The 19,722-nt window shown below is 42.3% G+C and overlaps 1 protein-coding gene across 1 annotated transcript; it reads left to right on the top strand.

Annotated features, from left to right (window-relative positions):
* The first annotated feature begins 370 nt into the window (after nucleotides 1-370).
* On the top strand, nucleotides 371-15,617 carry NDUFA9 (NADH:ubiquinone oxidoreductase subunit A9). The gene is made up of 11 exons (XM_077266516.1): nucleotides 371-503; nucleotides 3,941-4,111; nucleotides 6,499-6,596; nucleotides 6,837-6,928; nucleotides 7,557-7,698; nucleotides 10,509-10,611; nucleotides 11,108-11,175; nucleotides 11,256-11,332; nucleotides 11,652-11,747; nucleotides 12,086-12,152; nucleotides 15,371-15,617. Exons 1-11 carry the CDS (start codon nucleotides 455-457, stop codon nucleotides 15,539-15,541), a joined length of 1,134 nt encoding a protein of 377 aa, XP_077122631.1. The 5' UTR covers nucleotides 371-454; the 3' UTR covers nucleotides 15,542-15,617.
* Nucleotides 15,618-19,722: the final 4,105 nt, after the last annotated feature.

Here is a 19,722-nt window from a genome sequence, read left to right on the forward strand (position 1 = left end):
TGAAAATAATAACACCAAAAACCAATGGGAAAATTGTGGGGAATTTTTTTTATTTTCACCATTTTACCACATTTGGATTTATTTTCTTTTTATCTAGGACATTATATGGTAAAATGATTGACGTCATTCAAAAATGACAAAAAAAAAAAGAAATAAGTCCTACGAAGATGAGACCAGAAAAAGAAAAAATTATGGTTCTAGGGGGAAAAAAATGAAAATCAATCATATTAAGTTGTTAAAAATGTCACCTTACCTTACCCAGCAATTTATCAGATATTAGGGGGGAAGAAATGATGGAGAAGAGCAGGAAAAAGGAAAAGTCACCTAACCGGGAGCGGTGACATTGCACGTTGTGACCGCTAGATGGCGATGTTGTACTGTGTCAAAAACACGAACGCGTTCATCGCGGCTTCCGTAGTTCGCGCACGCGCAGACTTGTGGGACCTCGGTCAAGATGGCGGTGATTATCCTCTGCAGGGCGGCCGGTGCCCGGGCAATGTCACGTAAGTCATACCGAGGAACGGAACTGTAGGGGCAGAGAGTGAGGAGACGGAGGCGAGGCCATGGCGGGCATTGTACGTGTCCTGGGTTATATCTGTCATTCGCTCTTAGGTGTAGGACTACAGGTCCCAGCATTTCTCCAATTTAAAGGGAATTGAGAGATCAGTTCCGTGACGGAATAAAAATGAAGCAGGGGCCTCTCTTGGGTCACGTGACCTGCTGCCTCCCACATTGGGACTGATGACTACCTGCTGGGACTTGTAGTTCCTCTAACAGATCTGTGATCTCCATGATGGCTGTTCCCAATAACACAGTCTGGAGCAATTGTTTAACCCTTTGCACATGTTTGTGGGGGTTTTTTTTACGTTTTCTTACCATCGCACGTCGGCTCGTTGTATTCTGGCAAAAATTGTAGTGTTACCGAAAACTGAGGGGGATTGGTAAAAAGATAAAAGGCAACTCCGCCATTGGTTTGGGGGGGTTTCATTTTAACAGGGGTTCATTGTGGTGTAAAAGTGAAACACGATTCTCTGGATCAGTACGAATACGGCGATATTTAACTTGTGCAGTTTTTTTTTTTAAATACTAGATTTTTTTTATATGTTAATCAATTATAGCATTTTTTACATTATTTATCGTTTTATTTATTTTAACAGCTTTAAATAAAATAAAAACTGTATATAAACATAATTTTCTGAGACTTGTAACTTTTGTGGAAAAAAAACCAATAACATAAAAGGCAACTCCACCTTTGTTTTGGGGGATTTAGTTTTAACAGTGTTAATTGGTGGCATAAAAATTACAAATAAAATAATGATAATAATATAACAAATGTCAAAAATATATATAGTATAAAAATTAATTATATGTATACTTATATATATAATTTTTTTATACTGCATATATTTTTTACATTTTTGCTATATTATTCTTTTTTTGCTTTATTTATTTTATTTTTATTTTATTAGTAATAGTTTATTTTTATTATATTTTTATAGTTCTTATTTTATTTTTGGTTTTATTATCATTTTATTTGTATTTTTTTTTTTTTATTATTAATATTGTATTCTTATATATATATATTTTTTTTTACTTATTTTGTTTCTGGTTTTATTGTTTTATTTCATTTCAACACCATTAAACAAAATAAAAATTGTTTTGAAAAAAAAGAACTAATCTCTGATGTAATGTGTAAAGGGGAAAAAAGTCTGGTATCTTTAACCCTTTGGATCGTATGGACTTGACTGTACGCCCACCTCGATGTTGTGATGGCAGCCTGGGGTCTGCTGAAGACTTCCATGGCTGTCATCCTGCTCCTCCTGTGAAGCTACAGATTGGGCTTCATGAGAGAATGTTTTTCACACTATGTACAGTAATAATTGATATTCATGTATATTGTACGTTCAATCAATCGTAGGTTTAAAAAATAAATAAAAATTGTTTATCTTTTCCCCAGTTGAAAAAATAAATACATTTTTTTTTAAATTCACACATCCGGCATTGCCACAAGTGTGAAAGCAGCATCTACCAAAATCTAAAGTTAATGAATCTGATAAATGTTGTAAAGAGAAAGTAAATTGGATCGGCAGAATTGACATTTTTTTTTTTTGTTGGTATAAAAAAAATTCAATCAGAAACCGTCATAAACTTGTAGGTGCCCCAAAATGGTGCAAGTAAAAACAGGCCCCCATACAACTCCACCGGCGGAAAGATACAAGCGGAAAATAGCGACAAAAGCAAATTTTATTTTTTTGCTAATTTTTTTTGTTGTTTTAACTAGAACAAGAATAGAAATAATAATTATACAAGGGTTGGTTTTACTGTAATCGCACCGATGTGGAGGATCACGTTACCAGGTCATTTATACAATGAATGTGTAAAAACAAAACAATGCTGATCTTGGAAGGTTATTTTCTCACCATTTTGCCACACTTTTTTCTTGTTTTTCTGTACATCATTTGATGGAAGTGAATGGTGGAATTAAATATTACAACTCGTTCTGCAAAAAAACAAGTCGTCATACAGCTATAAAGAGAGAAAAATACATGTTAGGTTTCTTGGGGTGGGGGAGAAAAACAAAAGTTAATTCCTGTATTATATCCCAGAGCTGTGCTCACTATTCTGCTGTTACATCCTGTATTATACCCCAGAGCTGCACTCACTATTCTGCTGGTGCAGTCACTGTGTACATACATTACTGATCCTGAGTTACATCCTGTATTATACCCCAGAGCTGCACTCACTATTCTGCTGGTGCAGTCACTGTGTACATACATTACATTACATTACTGATCCTGAGTTACCTCCTGCATTATACCCCAGAGCTGCACTCATTATTCTGCTGGTGCAGTCACTGTGTACATACATTACATTACTGATCCTGAGTTACATCCTGTATTATACTCCAGAGCTGCACTCACTATTCTGCTGGTGCAGTCACTGTGTACATACATTACATTACTGATCCGGAGTTACATCCTGTATTATGCCCCAGAGCTGCACTCATTATTCTGCTGGTACAGTCACTGTGTACATACATTACATTACTGATCCTGAGTTACATCCTGTATTATACTCCAGAGCTGCACTCACTATTCTGCTGGTGCAGTCACTGTGTACATACATTACTGATCCTGAGTTACATCCTGTATTATACTCCAGAGCTGCACTCACTATTCTGCTGGTGCAGTCACTGTGTACATACATTACATTACTGATCCGGAGTCACATCCTGTATTATGCCCCAGAGCTGCACTCACTATTCTGCTGGTGCAGTCACTGTGTAAATACATTACATTACTGATCCTGAGTTACATCCTGTATTATACCCCAGAGCTGCACTCATTATTCTGCTGGTACAGTCACTGTGTACATACATTACATTACTGATTCTGAGTTACATCCTGTATTATACTCCAGAGCTGCACTCACTATTCTGCTGGTGCAGTCACTGTGTACATACATTACATTACTGATCCTGAGTTACATCCTGTATTATACCCCAGAGCTGCACTCACTATTCTGCTGGTGCAGTCACTGTGTACATACATTACATTACTGATCCTGAGTTACATCCTGTATTATTCTCCAGAGCTGCACTCACTATTCTGCTGGTGCAGTCACTGTGTACATACATTACATTACTGATCCTGAGTTACATCCTGTATTATACCCCAGAGCTGCACTCACTATTCTGCTGGTGCAGTCACTGTGTACATACATTACATTACTGATCCTGAGTTACATCCTGTATTATACCCCAGAGCTGCACTCACTATTCTGCTGGTGCAGTCACTGTGTACATACATTACATTACTGATCCTGAGTTACATCCTGTATTATACCCCAGAGCTGCACTCACTATTCTGCTGGTGCAGTCCCTGTGTACATGTATTACATATCCTGTACTGATGTCTGGTCTCCATGTTTTGTCCCCTAGGTCCGCAGATCTCTTCGCTGGCCGCCTGTGTTCCCGTGGTCCTGCAGCAGAGGGGCGTCCATCACTCTGTTATCCCCCATGGGAAGCCGGGCCGCTCTGCCGTCAGTGGAGTGGTGGCCACAGTGTTTGGAGCTACAGGGTTCCTGGGACGATATGTTGTCAATAGGCTAGGTATGTGTCATAGTGCGAGATGATCTCCTGCCCCCTAGGTGTCCTGACTTACCCACCTGAAACCCCCCCCCCCCCCCCTTCCTTGCTGGGGATGATATCTGGCTGTAAGGTATAAGTAATCTTGTACAGGATCTGTTAACCCTTTATGAGCAGAGTGCTTCCATCCTAAATTACCAACGTTAGTGATCTTGTGCAATGGGGGTTTATCCTTTTTCCCTGTAACTTGAGTCTTCCATAATTGCAGGGGAAATGGCCCCTTCCGGTGACATTAGTCACTGGAAGATCCGGGCCTGGTTAGACTCAGGAGGTCTGCTGTGTCGGGACATGGGATGGAGAGGATGATATGTGGTGATCACTGGGTCTGTTATTTACTATATAATGCTCACTGAGCCACCTGTACGTCATGTCCACGGTTGAGCGTGACCGCCGCACACACGACCGGCTCCTGCTAGATAGACGGCCAACCCAAAAGTAGTCATGTTTCCAACTACTAATAAACATGATGGAGGAAGCGAAGCTTCAGTGATCACTTATTATTGGTGATCATTTGATTTAATTAATTTTTAATAGCCCTTCTACCTCTACTGCCACCATGCTGCTACTACTGCCACCATGCTGCTACTACATACTACTGCTGTCCTACTAATGCCGCCACCTTACTACATGTGTTCTATCCCACCACTGTGCCATCCGTCTACTGAGCTCATTACAACCGTGTAACTACCACTCTACTACTACCACCATCGTACTACTCTACTACCACCATCTTCCCACAATTCTACAACCCTAATAATTGCACCACCATGCTACTCTTCTACCTCCCTACTACCACTCTACCATCCTCCTACTTCTACCTCCCTATAATCATTCCAATACTACCTTCACTTTGCTACCCTTTTACTATCACACTACCACATTATTACTATCTACTGCTACTATTATCCGTCTACTATCACACTACCACATTACTACCTCTCGGCTATTACTATCTCACTACTACTACTATTAGTACTACTACTACCACATTACTGCCTCTCCACTACTACTACCCTTCTACAATCACACTACCACATTATTACTACCTCTCTACTACTACTACTACCCTTCTACAATCACACTACCACATTATTATTACCTCTCTACTACTACTACTAGTACTACCCTTCTACAATCACACTACCACATTATTATTACCTCTCTACTACTACTACTAGTACTACCCTTCTACAATCACACTACCACATTATTATTACCTCTCTACTACTACTACTAGTACTACCCTTCTACAATCACACTACCACATTATTATTACCTCTCTACTACTACTACTAGTACTACCCTTCTACAATCACACTACCACATTATTACTACCTCTCTACTACTACTACTACTACTACTACCCTTCTACAATCACACTACCACATTATTATTACCTCTCTACTACTACTACTAGTACTACCCTTCTACAATCACAATACCACATTATTACTACCTCTCTACTACTACTACTACCCTTCTACAATCACACTACCACATTATTACTACCTCTACTACTACCCTTCTGCTATCACACTACCACATTATTACTACCTCTACTACTACCCTTCTGCTATCACACTACCACATTATTACAACCTCTACTACTACCCTTCTGCTATCACACTACCACATTATTACTACCTCTCGGCTATTACTCTCTCACTACTACTACTTCTACCCTTCTACAATCACACTACCACATTACCACCTCTCCACTACTGCTACCTGTCTGCTATTACACTACTACATTATTACTCTCTCTACTACTACCCTTCTACAATCACACTACCACATTATTACTACCTCTCTACTACTACCCTTCTGCTATCACACTACCACATTATTACTACCTCTACTACTACCCTTCTGCTATCACACTACCACATTATTACTACCTCTACTACTACCCTTCTGCTATCACACTACCACATTATTACTACCTCTCGGCTATTACTCTCTCACTACTACTACTTCTACCCTTCTACAATCACACTACCACATTACCACCTCTCCACTACTGCTACCTGTCTGCTATTACACTACTACATTATTACTCTCTCTACTACTACCCTTCTACAATCACACTACCACATTATTACTACCTTTCTACTACTACTATGCTTCTACCACCACCTTACTACCTTCCTTTTACACCTCTACTGCTATCACGATACTATACTTCCACTACCAACCCAATTCTACCACCATTATTTCCCTTCTATCACCTTTTACTGTCCATATTTGACAACCTTACTACAACAACCATAGCTAGGCTCCATAAACCTCCACCCTCCTGTCACTCCTCTTCTGCCATCACTTCCAGCACTTTCTTTTATTCTATATTTCAGGACGTATTGGCTCTCAGGTGGTCATCCCGTACCGATGTGACCAGTATGACATCATGTATCTCCGACCTATGGGAGATCTGGGACAGTTAACATTCATGGTAAGGGTCTGAATTCGCTTTTCATAAAGGGTTATTATCTTCATGGATGGGTGTTGTCGGACAGCGCTTAGTTGCTGTTCTCCGGAGGAAGACGTTTAATAACTTTCGAAACGCGTCGAGAATAAAACCACATATTGGATCTCTATTGTGATTACAGAAGCAGCAGCGCAGTGAGTTTTATGTAAAAGTTGACTTGGATCAGAAAAGTTATTGACGGTTCCTCACAAATGATTGTTTCAGGAATGGGACCCGAGGGACAGAGACTCCACCAGGCAGGCGCTGCAGAACTCCGACGTGGTGATCAACCTTGTGGGGAAGGAATGGGAGACGAGGTAAAAGATTATTCCATTGATTCATATATGGGGCGCTCGGATTTTGCTTCACCATCTGAGAGCAGCATGATGTAGGGGCAGAGACCCCGATTCCAGCGATGTATCACTTACACGGCTGCTTGCTGCAGTTTTGATAAAATCCCAGTTTTATCTGCTGCAGATGTAGCAAATCTCGGAATACTGAGCTATGTGTAATTCCGCCCACACCACTGATTGGCACAGTGTGAGCATGAAGCGACCAATCAGTGTGTGTGGGTGTGGCTGGACTACCAGGCAGCAGTTTTACTAGTCCTCTAGTGATGATCTCCTGCGTATAAAACTATTATTTTATCAAAACCGCAGCAAGCAGCCCAGTAAGTGTTACATCGCTGGAATCGGGGTCTCTGTCCCTACATCATGATGCTATCAGATTAAGTGGTGACATATTTCCTTTAACATCAATAAGCATCATGCTTTATGATGTTTTTTTGTTGTTTTTTTCCTTAAGCTTTTTTTGTAGGATCTGGCAAGTGCCATGTACCAAAAAAAACACTTGAAAATTGAAATCAGTTACAAAATGGGGAAAAATAATTGATTCTTAATAATTTTTGGATTCTTAATAATGGCTTGTGTTTTTCCTTCTATTTAGGAATTTCAGCTTCCAGGATGTGTTTGTGAATATCCCCAGGGACATTGCGTCGTTGGCTCGAGAAGCCGGGGTGGAGAAGTTCATCCACATGTCCCACCTTAACGCCGACATAAAAAGCCCCTCAAAGTTACTGAGGAACAAGGTGATTGGAAGCCATCCGTGTAAGATAGGAATGCACAGGAGTGTTAGAGGATATGTGTAGGATTAGAAACACATGACGGCCATCTTCCTAAAACAGCACCACCCCTGTCCACTGGTTATGCCAGGTATTGCAGCTCAGCTCATTGAAGTGAATGCATTAACACACACAGACTGTACACCGAGGTGATTCTGGGAAGAAAGCAGCCATTGTTTTTTTAAATTCTGGAGAACCCCTTTAAAAAAACACCCTAGAACTTGTCTTGCTGGATCAATTCTTAAAGGAATTGTCCTGGACTGTGATGACGTATAATCACTGGTAGTCTGACACCCATCACCCCCTAGTGATCAACTCTGGCTGTGATTGGATGTAAATGGAGACAGACGGCGGCCATTCTCAGTTACTGCAGCTCAGCTCCTATAGAAGTATATGGGACCTGAGCCGCAGTACCTGAGAACGGCCACTACACGGCGTACTGAGCTGTTCTGTCCGGCTTTTTTGAGTAGTTGATCAGTGAGGGAATGCCGGGTGTAAGACCAGCACACTGATCATCTGCGGACTTTGATTCTTACAGGTAATTATTTGCGGTGTTTAAAAATTCCATTCATTAATCATGTCAGCCACTTGTATTTCCAACTTTGCAGGACACAATCTGGTTTGATTTATAAACAGCAACATGTATTTATTTGGACTGGACACTGCACCTTATAATATATGCATAGTTTAAACATTCACATATAGATTTGTACTTAAAACGCTGGAATGGATGTGTTTGGCTAGATATTGGCATTATATACATTCATTTTTTTTTGCTCTTTTGTTGAGTCACAGCACCACCTAGTGGCCAATTGTGATATTAATGGCATTAATGTAATAATTATACTACAAACAATTTCTTGGCACTATGCACTTTAATTAATATTTTGATACGAGTATTTAATTTATTAATATAATTTGCCATTTATTAATTGGTTGCCATTTGGTGTTATGCTTTAACATAGTTACATAGTTATTAAGGGTGAAGGAAGACTTTAAGTCCATCTAGTTAAACCCATAGCCTAACCTAACATGCCCTAACATGTTGATCCAGAGGAAGGCAAAAAAAAAACCCATGTGGCAAATAGTAAGCTTCACATTGGGGAAAAAAATTCCTTCCCGACCCCACATACGGCAATCAGACTAGTTCCCTGGATCAACGCCTTATCAAGGAATCTAGTGTATATACCCTGTAACATTATACTTTTCCAGAAAGGCATCCAGTCCCCTCTTAAATTTAAGTAATGACTCACTCATTACAACATCATACGGCAGAGAGTTCCATAGTCTCACTGCTCTTACAGTAAAGAATCCGCGTCTGTTATTATGCTTAAACCTTCTTTCCTCCAGACGTAGAGGATGCCCCCTTGTCCCTGTCACCGGTCTATGATTAAAAAGATCATCAGAAAGGTCTTTGTACTGTCCCCTCATATATTTATACATTAACATAAGATCACCTCTTAGTCTTCGTTTTTCCAAACTAAATAGCCCCAAGTGTAATAACCTATCTTGGTATTGCAGACCCCCCGTCCTCTAATAACCTTGGTTGCTCTTCTCTGCACCCGCTCCAGTTCAGCTATGTCTTTCTTATACACCGGAGACCAGAACTGTGCACAGTATTCTAAGTGTGGTCGCACTAGTGACTTGTATAGAGGTAAAATTATGTTCTCCTCATGAGCATCTATGCCTCTTTTAATGCATCCCATTATTCTATTTGCCTTTGTAGCAGCTGCCTGACACTGGCCACTGAATATGAGTTTGTCATCCACCCATACACCCAGGTCTTTTTCATGACGGTTTTGCCCAGAGTTTTAGAATTAAGCACATAGTTATACATCTTATTACTTCTACCCAAGTGCATGACCTTACATTTATCCCCATTAAAGCTCATTTGCCATTTATCAGCCCAAGCTTCTAGTTTACATAAATCATCCTGTAATATAAAATTGTCCTCCCCTGGATTGATTACCCTGCAGAGTTTAGTGTCATCTGCAAATATTGAAATTCTACTCTGAATGCCCCCTACAAGGTCATTAATAAATATGTTAAAAAGAAGAGGGCCCAATACTGACCCCTGTGGTACCCCACTGCTAACCGTGACCCAGTCCGAGTGTGCTCCATTAATAACCACCCTTTGTTTCCTATCCCTGAGCCAGCTCTTAACCCACTTACACATATTTTCCCCTATCCCCATTATTCTCATTTTATGTAACAACCTTTTGTGTGGCACCGTATCAAAAGCTTTTGAAAAGTCCATATACACTACGTCCACTGGGTTCCCTTGGTCCAGTCCGGAACTTACCTCTTCATAGAAATTGATATTTGAACTTGTTTGCCATATATGCTATTAGTGATCCTTCTTTCAGCCTCTGTTTTTCCAGTATTTATTATACTCCTGAACATTTTTTTATGTCTTGAATAAATTAATAAAGTATTGTAGTTTTTAAAAAAAAATAATAATTTTGTCAACTTCCAGAGATTTTTTTCTTGCGCCTCGTGTTTGAATATGGTGCATGAAGAATAATGTTTTATCTTTAGTTGCTCGATTGACAGATGATAAATTGGGGTCTGAGATCTCTGACTCCCAGCAACAACCCTGACAGTGAAGCAGCCGTGGCGCCGGCGTGGTATTACATCCCCTCTACAGGTTTTCCTTGCACCGCACCTGATAGCCTGTATTGTACAGAGATTCGTGGTACCTTCAGCCACAGTGGCCCTCCTTTGCATCGATTAGTGGCCCCCACCATTAATATAGCCTTTCTTTGCTTTGACATTAGGCGGTGGGGGAGGAAGCCGTGAGAGAAGCCTATCCTGACGCCATCATCCTGAAGCCTGCGGAGATGTACGGCCGGGAAGACCAATTCCTCAATTATTATGCAAGTAAGATCTCTTAGGAGTCACCATCTCAGGGGGCTAAAATGACATCTATAGGGGTCTCTATAAGGCAGATCGGGCACCCAGAGACTGCTACTCCCTGCAGCATAATCCTTACCCAGCTCCATGTTCCTCTCCACTTCTCTACGACACTGAAACTACACACATTTCTATGTCCAGATGGCTCGGTGGGCCTGTATGTGGCTCGTTCACTCCACCACTAGGCTACTGACCCCTTCCATGGTGGTCTAAGGGATTGCTTCTGGCTGTATGTCTACTTTGAGGGTCTCAAAGGGGGATGGGGAGCATCACACTGCTCTGGTGCAGTACGTAGGGAGGTCTTGGATACAGGAGGGGGGTTAATACTTTTGATAGTCTAGAATAGAAAAGGGGGTCTGGTGGTCCGCTTCACCGCCAGGGGTAAGAACAGAGGACCTGGGCGCTGCCGCCACTTGTTCTCATTATGTCTATGGTATTTTTCTTTCTTCCCCCCCCTCTGCAGACATGCGGCGGTTCGGCGGCGTGCCGCTAATATCCCTCGGTCAGAAGACAGTGAAGCAGCCGATTTACGTGAGTAGTGGTGGGATACGGCGGGGTCCTGTAGGTCGCCGGCAGACGGCTCCTGTATAATTCCGCTCCTCTATACGCAGGTCGTGGACGTCGCCAAGGCCATCGTCAATATCATCAAAGACCCCGACTCTGCAGGAAAGACATACGCTTTAGCCGGGTAAGATGCAGCCTGTTTAGAGGTCTATTTTCTTTTGGAAACAGCGCCACACGTGTGCAGCCGTGCTCTTTTATTTCTAGACAGCCCCTTTAATTCTGTATCATTCAGTGCTTCCTATAGGGGGGGACGAGATACAGGGTGACCTGTTACGCCCATGTGAAGGGTCACACCGTGCCGTCCTTATCTTGCCCATTCTACCAACTTACCGTAATCTGAAGAGTCGGAATGGCACCAGGAAACCTGTCTGTCGGAACGTGGCTCTATCCTGCTGAGCGCTAATATTGTTTTTGTTTTTATTCTACATTTATTTCGCTTTTAGACCCCATCGGTATCTTCTTCAGGACTTGGTGAAATACATCTTCGCCGTTGCTCATAGACCTTTGCTGCAATACCCGATGCCTCGCCCCATCTATCAGTAAGTACCTGCCTTTATTAATGGACTTAAAGGGGTTGTCCAGAACTGTTTGTATAGGTCATCAATATCCCTAGTATATGCACTGATCCTATAAAAATATCTGTGCTTTTCCTCTAATATTCCTCCTGGAAGTGTATGAAGCAAAAAAAGACATCTGGGCGGCGCAGGGTGTTGCAGCCATGTTAGAAGAGCTCACAGGTTCTCTATAGTTTGACCCGAGTGTCACGATTGGGTCAGTAATGAACAGTAGGGATTTCAGTCGTTGCCCGCTTCAGTCCACGCAGATCGTGCATTGAACCATGAGATTTCTCTCTAACGATCCTGTTTCCTATTTGTAGTCTGATTGGAAAGTTCTTTGAGTTGAACCCATTTGACAAGTGGACGAGCCGCGACAAAGTGGATCGGGTGAGTACGGTCTGCGTGTCGCATAACGGTAGACACATTGAGGAGAGAGAATTAGTTGTACAAGAACGGCGTGAATCACTTAGAATCTGGAAGTTTTTGCTATGTAATCTGAGAGCAGCATGATGTAGAGGCAGAGACCCTGATTCCAGTGATGTACCACTTAGTTTATAACCCTCGGCCTGTGGAGTCCTCGGCCTGTGGAGTCCTCGGCCTGTGGAGTCCTCGGCCTGTGGAGTCCTCGGCCTGTGGAGTTTGCAATTCTGAGCTGTGTGCAATCCCACCCACACCAATGATTGGCAGCTCTCTGTGTACACTGTATACTAACAGTTGCAAATCAGTGCTGGGGACATGATTGGACTTAGAGGCACAAGACACCAAGTCCTGTAGTTATAATCTCCTGCTGATAAAACACTGATTGTATTGAAATAGTGAAACACAGCCTAGTATGTGACACATCACTGGAATCAGGGTCTCAACCACTAGACTGTGCTGCTCTCAGATTACATAGCAAAAACCTTGTGAGAGATTCCCTTAAACCACCAGAGGTCTCCTCGCCTCAGTTACCCCAGTCTTGCCTATGTGGTGGTTAAATGTCACTTGCCTGTGTAATGATTGCAGATCCCGATCTCATCACCTATGCTAACAGCTTGATATATGCCTATGAGGTTTAATGATCAGGTCACAAGACCCCCAGATGGGGCGAAACCTGCGACTTTAATATTGATGAGAAAATACACCCGCCATAAGGCTATTTTCACATTAGCGTCGTGCACTGCACGTCACAATGCGACGTTGCGGCGCACCGATGCATAATGTGGAAGCGCCGCACAACGGGGGCAGCGGATGCTGTTTTTCAACGCATCTGCTGCCCCATTGTGAGGTGCGGGGAGTCGGGGGCGGAGTTCCGGCCGCACATGCGCGGTCGGAAATGCTGCAGACAACGCACCAAAAAACGTTACATGCAACGTTTTTTGGTGGCGACGGTCCGACGCAACACTTTTGAAATGTATTCATTCATTCTTTGTCATTTTTATATCATATGTATAGTTTCAGGCTAAGTTCAGTTTGGGTTGGTAGCAGCGTTTTTTTTTTTGTCTGCATTGTTTTAATTAATTTTCTTTTTAATTAAACCATTTTTTCTTTAAATTTTGATTTTAATTAAAAAATAGATATATATACACACAGTACAGACCAAAAGTTTGGACACACCTTCTCATTTAAGGATTTTTCTGTATTTTCATGACTATGAAAATTGTACATTCACACTGAAGGCATCAAAACTATGAATTAACACATGTGGAATTATATACTTAACAAAAAAGTGTGAAACAACTGAAATTATGTCTTATATTCTAGGTTCTTCAAAGTAGCCACCTTTTGCTTTGATGCCTGCTTTGCACACTCTTGGCATTCTCTTGATGAGCTTCAAGAGGTAGTCACCGGGAATGGTTTTCACTACACAGGTGTGCCCTATCAGGTGTAATAAGTGGGATTTTTTGCCTTATAAATGGGGTTGGGACCATCAGTTGTGTTGAGCAGAAGTCTGGTGGATACACAGCTCATAGTCCTACTGAATAAACTGTTAGCTGCTTTTTTCTTGCCATAATACAAATTCTAAGTAAAGAAAAATGAGTGGCCATCATTACTTTAAGAAATGAAGGTCAGTCAGTCCTAAAAATTGGGAAAACTTTGAAAGTGTCCCCAAGTGCAGTGGCAATAACCATCAAGCGCTACAAAGAAACTGGCTCACATGAGGAAAGCCCCAGGAAAGGAAGACCAAGAGTCACCTCTGCTTCTGAGGATAAGTTTATCCGAGTCACTAGCCTCAGAAATCGCAGGTTAACAGCAGCTCAGATTAGTGACCAGGTCAAAGCCACACAGAGTTCTAGCAACAGACACATCTCTACAACAACTGTTAAGAGGAGACTTTGTGCAGCAGGCCTTCATGGTAAAATAGCTGCTAGGAAACCACTGCTAAGGACAGGCAACAAGCAGAAGAGACTTGTTTGGGCTAAAGAACACAAGGAATGGACATGAGACCAGTGGAAATCTGCGCTTTGGTCTGATGAGTCCAAATTTGAGATCTTTGCTTCCAACCACCGTGTCTTTGTGCGACGCAGAAAAGGTGAACGGATGGACTCTACATGCCTGGTTCCCACCGTGAAGCATGGAGGAGGAGGTGTGATGGTGTGGGGGGGGCTTTGCTGGTGACACTGTTGGGGATTTATTCAAAATTGAAGGCATATTGAACCAGCATGGCTACCGCAGCATCTTGCAGCGGCATGCTATTCCATCCGGTTTGCGTTTAGTTGGACCATCATTTACTTTTCAACAGGACAATGACCCCAAACACCTCCAGGCTGTGTAAGGGCTATTTGACCAAGAAGGAGAGTGATGGGATGCTACGCCAGATGACCTGGCCTCCACAGTCACCAGACCTGAACCCAATAGAGATGGTTTGGGGTGAGCTGGATCGCAGAGTGAAGGAACAGGGCCAACAAGTGCTGAGCATCTCTGGGAACTCCTTCAAGATTGTTGGAAGACCATTCCCGGTGACTACGTCTTGAAGCTCATCAATAGAATGCCAAGAGTGTGCAAAGCAGTCATCAAAGCAAAAGGTGGCTACTTTGAAGAACCTAGAATATAAGACATAACTCAAAAGTGTGAAACAACTGAAATTAAGTTTTGATGCCTTCAGTGTGAATGTACAATTTTCGTAGTCATGAAAACACAGAAAAATCTTTAAATGAGAAGGTGTGTCCAAGCTTTTGGTCTGTACTGTAAATATATTTTAAAAAAATGTATTTCTTATTTTATTTTACATTTCTGATGAAAAATTCAGGGTCCATCCTCAGTCCACACTAGATGTCAATTGTACATGGGATTTCCCACAAATTTTCCCCCCTTTACGTTGCAAAGAATGAAATCTGACGTAAACTGACATACTGCGGTTTTCCGCTGCAGATTTTCTCCTTCTCTCCGCAGCCTATGGGTGCGGTATGATAAAATCCCATCCTCAGTCTCAGTCCTGTAAAACCCGCTGGGTTGTGTTCCGTCTTTCCTTCTCGTTTTGTCTTTCTCACTGCTCTCCAGTCTTTTGCATGTCGAGCTGTTATGAAACTACAACTCCCAGCATACCTTTTGGGAACTGAAGTTTTGCAACTGCGGTATAACATGGGGCCATAGGTAACACAAATCTTCCTGGTTTCTTCTCTCAGTTCCACATTACAGACAAGAAATATCCCGATCTCCCCGGCCTGGAAGACCTCGGCCTCGTTCCGACCCCCTTGGAGCAGAAAGCCATCGAGGTCCTTCGTCGTCACCGTAGATATCGCTGGCTGGAAGCTGATCTGGATGTGGCCAAGCCGGCCACCCCTGTGAACTTCTAGGAGCACGTTACCGAATTTGTAAGGATTGTCGATTGTGCGTGTACATAATAAAATATTAATAATTCTGTCCACTTTATCTTGGATGGGTGATTTGTTTTTTTGCTTTGCTCTTTTTACACTTTGTGCAAAAATACCTTTTTTTTTTTTTTTTAAAGTCCTGCGCGATGCAATCAGCTGTGATCTGCAGGGAAACCTGGCGGTAAGTGTTCAGTTTCCCTGCAGCGCCACCACAGGTGAAAAGATGTATTACACGGCATCTATCCAGATCAGTTGGGCTGTCTCTCTAATGCTGGACAGGACGTGTCCTCCAGAGAGGATCATTAGAACTGACCTCCAGCCGGATCCCAACGAGAGGACACTCACTATTTACCCACTAGGGTATTGGAATGGTGGATAACCCCTTAAAGGTCCAATATTGCCTTAGACTTGACTCCTAATAATGGATTCCATGTTTTGTTAGGGGACATCAGACCTTAGAGGGGCTCTGGAGGACGTTGGGCCTAGACTATAGCTTGATCTCAAGCTTTCTCTTTGATGTATAGGTGCTAGCACATTGTCGGCCACCAGATGGCAGACTGGAGTTCCCCCAGTTCCACTCGAAAACGGGGAAAAAAATTCCAAGTGCGGTGAAATTTCAAAAAAAGTGCAGTCCCACAACTGTTTTGTTGGGTTTTTTTTTACCATGTTCACTAATTTGTAAAACTGACCGGCCATTATGACTCTCCAGGTCATTACGAGTTCATAGATACCAAACATGTCTAGATTGGATTTCTCTCATTTAAATAAAAAGTTTGTTAAAAAAGAAAAAAAATCATCATTTTCCGATACCTGTAGCGTCACCATTTTTCATGAGCTCGGGTTGGGTGACGGCTTATTTTTTGCGTGCCGAGCTGACGTTTTTAATGATACCATGTTCGTGTGGATGCGATCATTTAATCGCCAGTTATTGCATTTTAATGCAATGTTGCAGCAACCAAAAAACTGTAATTGTCGGTTTCACATTTTTTTTTCCGCTACGCCGTTTACCGATCAGATTGATTCTTTTTTTATAATAAATATATATATATATATATATATTATATCTGAAAGCAACGATGCCAAATATGTGTAGGTTTGATATTTTTATTTTTATTTTATTTTGAATGGGGCGAATTGGGGGTGATTTCAAGTTTTATATTAATTTTTTTTTATATATTTTTAAACATTTTTTTTTTTTACTTTTCACTTGCTTTAACCCCTTCACCCCCCCCCCCCCCCCCCGGAGCTTCTTCCGTTTTTTTTTTGGTTTTTGCTCCCCTCCTTCCCAGAGCCATAACTTTTTTTATTTTTCCGTCAATATGGCCATGTGAGGGCTTATTTTTTTGCGGGACGAGTTGTACTTTTGAACGACACCATTGGTTTTACCATGCCGTGTAACAGAAAACGGGAAAAAAATTCCAAGTGCGGTGAAATTGCAAAAAAAGTGCTATCCCACACTTGTTTTTTGTTTGGCTTTTTTGCTAGGTTCACCAAATGCTAAAACTGACCTGCCATTATGATTCTCCAGGTCATTACGAGTTCATAGACACCTAAGGCTAGATTCACACTAGCGTTTACCTGATCTGCTGCGGACTTCCTCCGTGAAGCCCCGCCCCCAACGCACCTCCGCCGCTAGCTCTGCCTACTTCTGCATGCTGCCTGTGTACCTATATTTAACATTAGGTACGCAGGTCCTGCCGCAGTACGCGGATGGTGCCGCATGCGGCGTTTTGACGCTGCAGATAAAAAAAAAATGCTACAGGCTGCGTCCTACGCTGGTAGCTGCAGCGTCAAAACGCCGCATGCGGCAGCCTCCGCATACAGCCGCACGACCTGCGTACCTAATGTTAAATATAGGTACACAGGCCGCATGCAGAAGTAGGCGGAGCTAGCGGCGGAGGGCGGGGCTTCACGGAGGAAGTCCGCAGCTGCTCCATACGCAAGTGTGAAACCGGCCTAACATGTCTAGGTTATTTTTTATCTAAGCGGTGAAAAAAAATTCCAAACTTTGCTAAAAAAAAAAAAAAAAAAAAAAAAATTGCGAGATTTTCCGATACTCATAGCGTCTCCAATTTTCGTGATCTGGCGTCAGGTGAGGACTTATTTTTTGCGTGTCAAGCTGGCGTTTTTAGTGATACAATATTTGTGCAGATACGTTTTTTTGATTGCCCGTTATTACATTTTAATGCAATGTCGCGGCGACCAAAAAACCGTAATTTTGGCGGTTTGATTTTTTTTCTCGCTACGCCATTTAACGATCAGGTTAATCCTTTGTTTTTATTGATCGGGCAATTCTGAACGCGGCGATACCAAATATGTGTTTTTATTGTTTTATTTTGATTGGGGCGAAAGGGGGGTGATTTGAACTTTTATATATTTTTTATATTTTTAAACACTTTTTTTTTTTTAAATTTTGGCATGCTTCAATAGACTCCATAGGAGGCTAGAAGCATGCACTACACGATCGGCTCTGCTACATAGAGGTGAAGCACAGATCACCTCTATGTAGTAGAAATGGTGGTGTACTTTGAACGCCGACCACAGGGTGGCGCTCAAAGCAATCGGCCATCAACAACCATAGAGGTCTCAAGGAGACCTCTGGTTGTTATGGCAATGCACCGCTGACCCCCGATCATGTGACGGGGGTCAGCGGTGCGAGCCCTTACGGCCGCGCGGCCGGAAGCGCTAGTTAAATGCCGCTGTCAGCGCTTGACAGCGGCATTTAACTAGTTAATGGGCGCGGGCGGATCGCGATTCCGCTCGCGCTCATTGCGCGCACCTGTCAGCTGTACAAAACAGCTGACATGTCGTGGCTTTGAGGTGGGTTCACCGCCGGAGCCCACCTCAAAGCGGGGGATCTGCCAGCTGACGTACTATTCCGTCAGCTGGCAGAAAGGGGTTAATAGTCAATGGGACACTAGAAGCTACGATAACCCCATCGCCTCTACTGCACAGAGGCGATGATCAGATCGCCTATGTGTATCAGAAATGCTAACTTGCTATGAGCGCCATCCACCGGGCGGCGCTCATAGCAATCTGGCTATGACAACCATAGAGGACTGCTAAAGACCTTTGGTTGTCATGGCGATCATGTGACGGGGGTCACCGATGGGTGGGATTAGTGACGCGCTTCCGGCGCGATAACATAAAATGCCGCTGTAAGAAATTTTATTTTTTTCAGATTGAATAAGTTTAGGAGACGTAGAGAGGAGAAGTGACTCCTAAGTGGAGAAAAAAGCCAATTTATCTGATAATTCATATTACAAAGTTTCTTGTATCCGCTTGTACTATTAATTTATGCAAAGTTTATTGAAACGACTGGGACCATTTAAGGTCTTCTCCGACTTTGGAAAAAGTTTGTAGTGTCAAAGCCAAAGAGTTTTAAGGAAAAGCCACTTATCACTTTGATTAAACACCTCTCTTAAGACCGTGAAGATGCCTGTCAGGTCCATACCAAGGATTCAGTTTCAAAGTCTTTGGAGGCCTAGTCCATCACATCCAGCGTCCACTCACCCACTTCATCTCGGAGGAGAAAGCTGGCAGCTCTGAGGGACATGAAGATCCAAAATTGGATCGGACGGTTTCGGACCACCCATCACCACTGTTTGTAGCTGGTTTATATGGGATCTGCTCCGTGGAACTGAAGCCCACATGTATCATCCAACATTCCCTAGGGTTAGGGCTAAAGTTAACCCCAACCCTAACCCTTCTCATCTGCCCCTTGTAGTACTTACTCCTGTGATCTCCTCGGACGCTTTCTCCATGGATCAATCTTCTGTTTGGAGCAGATCAACTTTTCCAGGACCAAAAATAGAAACACAAATGAATAACTTCCGCATATAAACAGCGACAGAAGTAACGTATGTGGAGGGGCGCCATTACTTCACAGAAGGGAAATGGCTCCCATCTGCTTTTTTGTTATTCCTGGGAAAAGGCATCTGCTGTATACATCACAGGACGACAGGAGCAATAAACACGTCATTCACATGTGGAGAGGAGTCAGGGGCATCGAGAGAAAAAATCACTTTCTATTTTTAACAAAGTTTTTATTTTAAAAATGTACCGTAAGTTTATGATTTAAAAAAATAGGTTTGAAATTACATTTTTGTGATTTTTATTTTTTTTCATAATAAACACTTAGAAAAAGGAGTTGAATTATTTTA

This window comes from Ranitomeya variabilis, chromosome 5 (genome assembly GCF_051348905.1).
Source record: "Ranitomeya variabilis isolate aRanVar5 chromosome 5, aRanVar5.hap1, whole genome shotgun sequence".
NCBI lineage: Eukaryota > Metazoa > Chordata > Amphibia > Anura > Dendrobatidae > Ranitomeya > Ranitomeya variabilis.

What these genes read in the sequence shown, in the direction of transcription:
- NDUFA9 (XM_077266516.1), top strand. Translation starts at nt 455, where the DNA reads ATGGCGGTGATTATCCTCTGCAGGGCGGCCGGTGCCCGGGCAATGTCA. An exon ending in ATATGTTGTCAATAGGCTAG is followed by an intron (nt 4,112 to 6,498) that starts GTATGTGTCATA and finishes TCTATATTTCAG; the next exon opens with GACGTATTGGCTCTCAGGTG. An exon ending in CAAAGTTACTGAGGAACAAG is followed by an intron (nt 7,699 to 10,508) that starts GTGATTGGAAGC and finishes CTTTGACATTAG; the next exon opens with GCGGTGGGGGAGGAAGCCGT.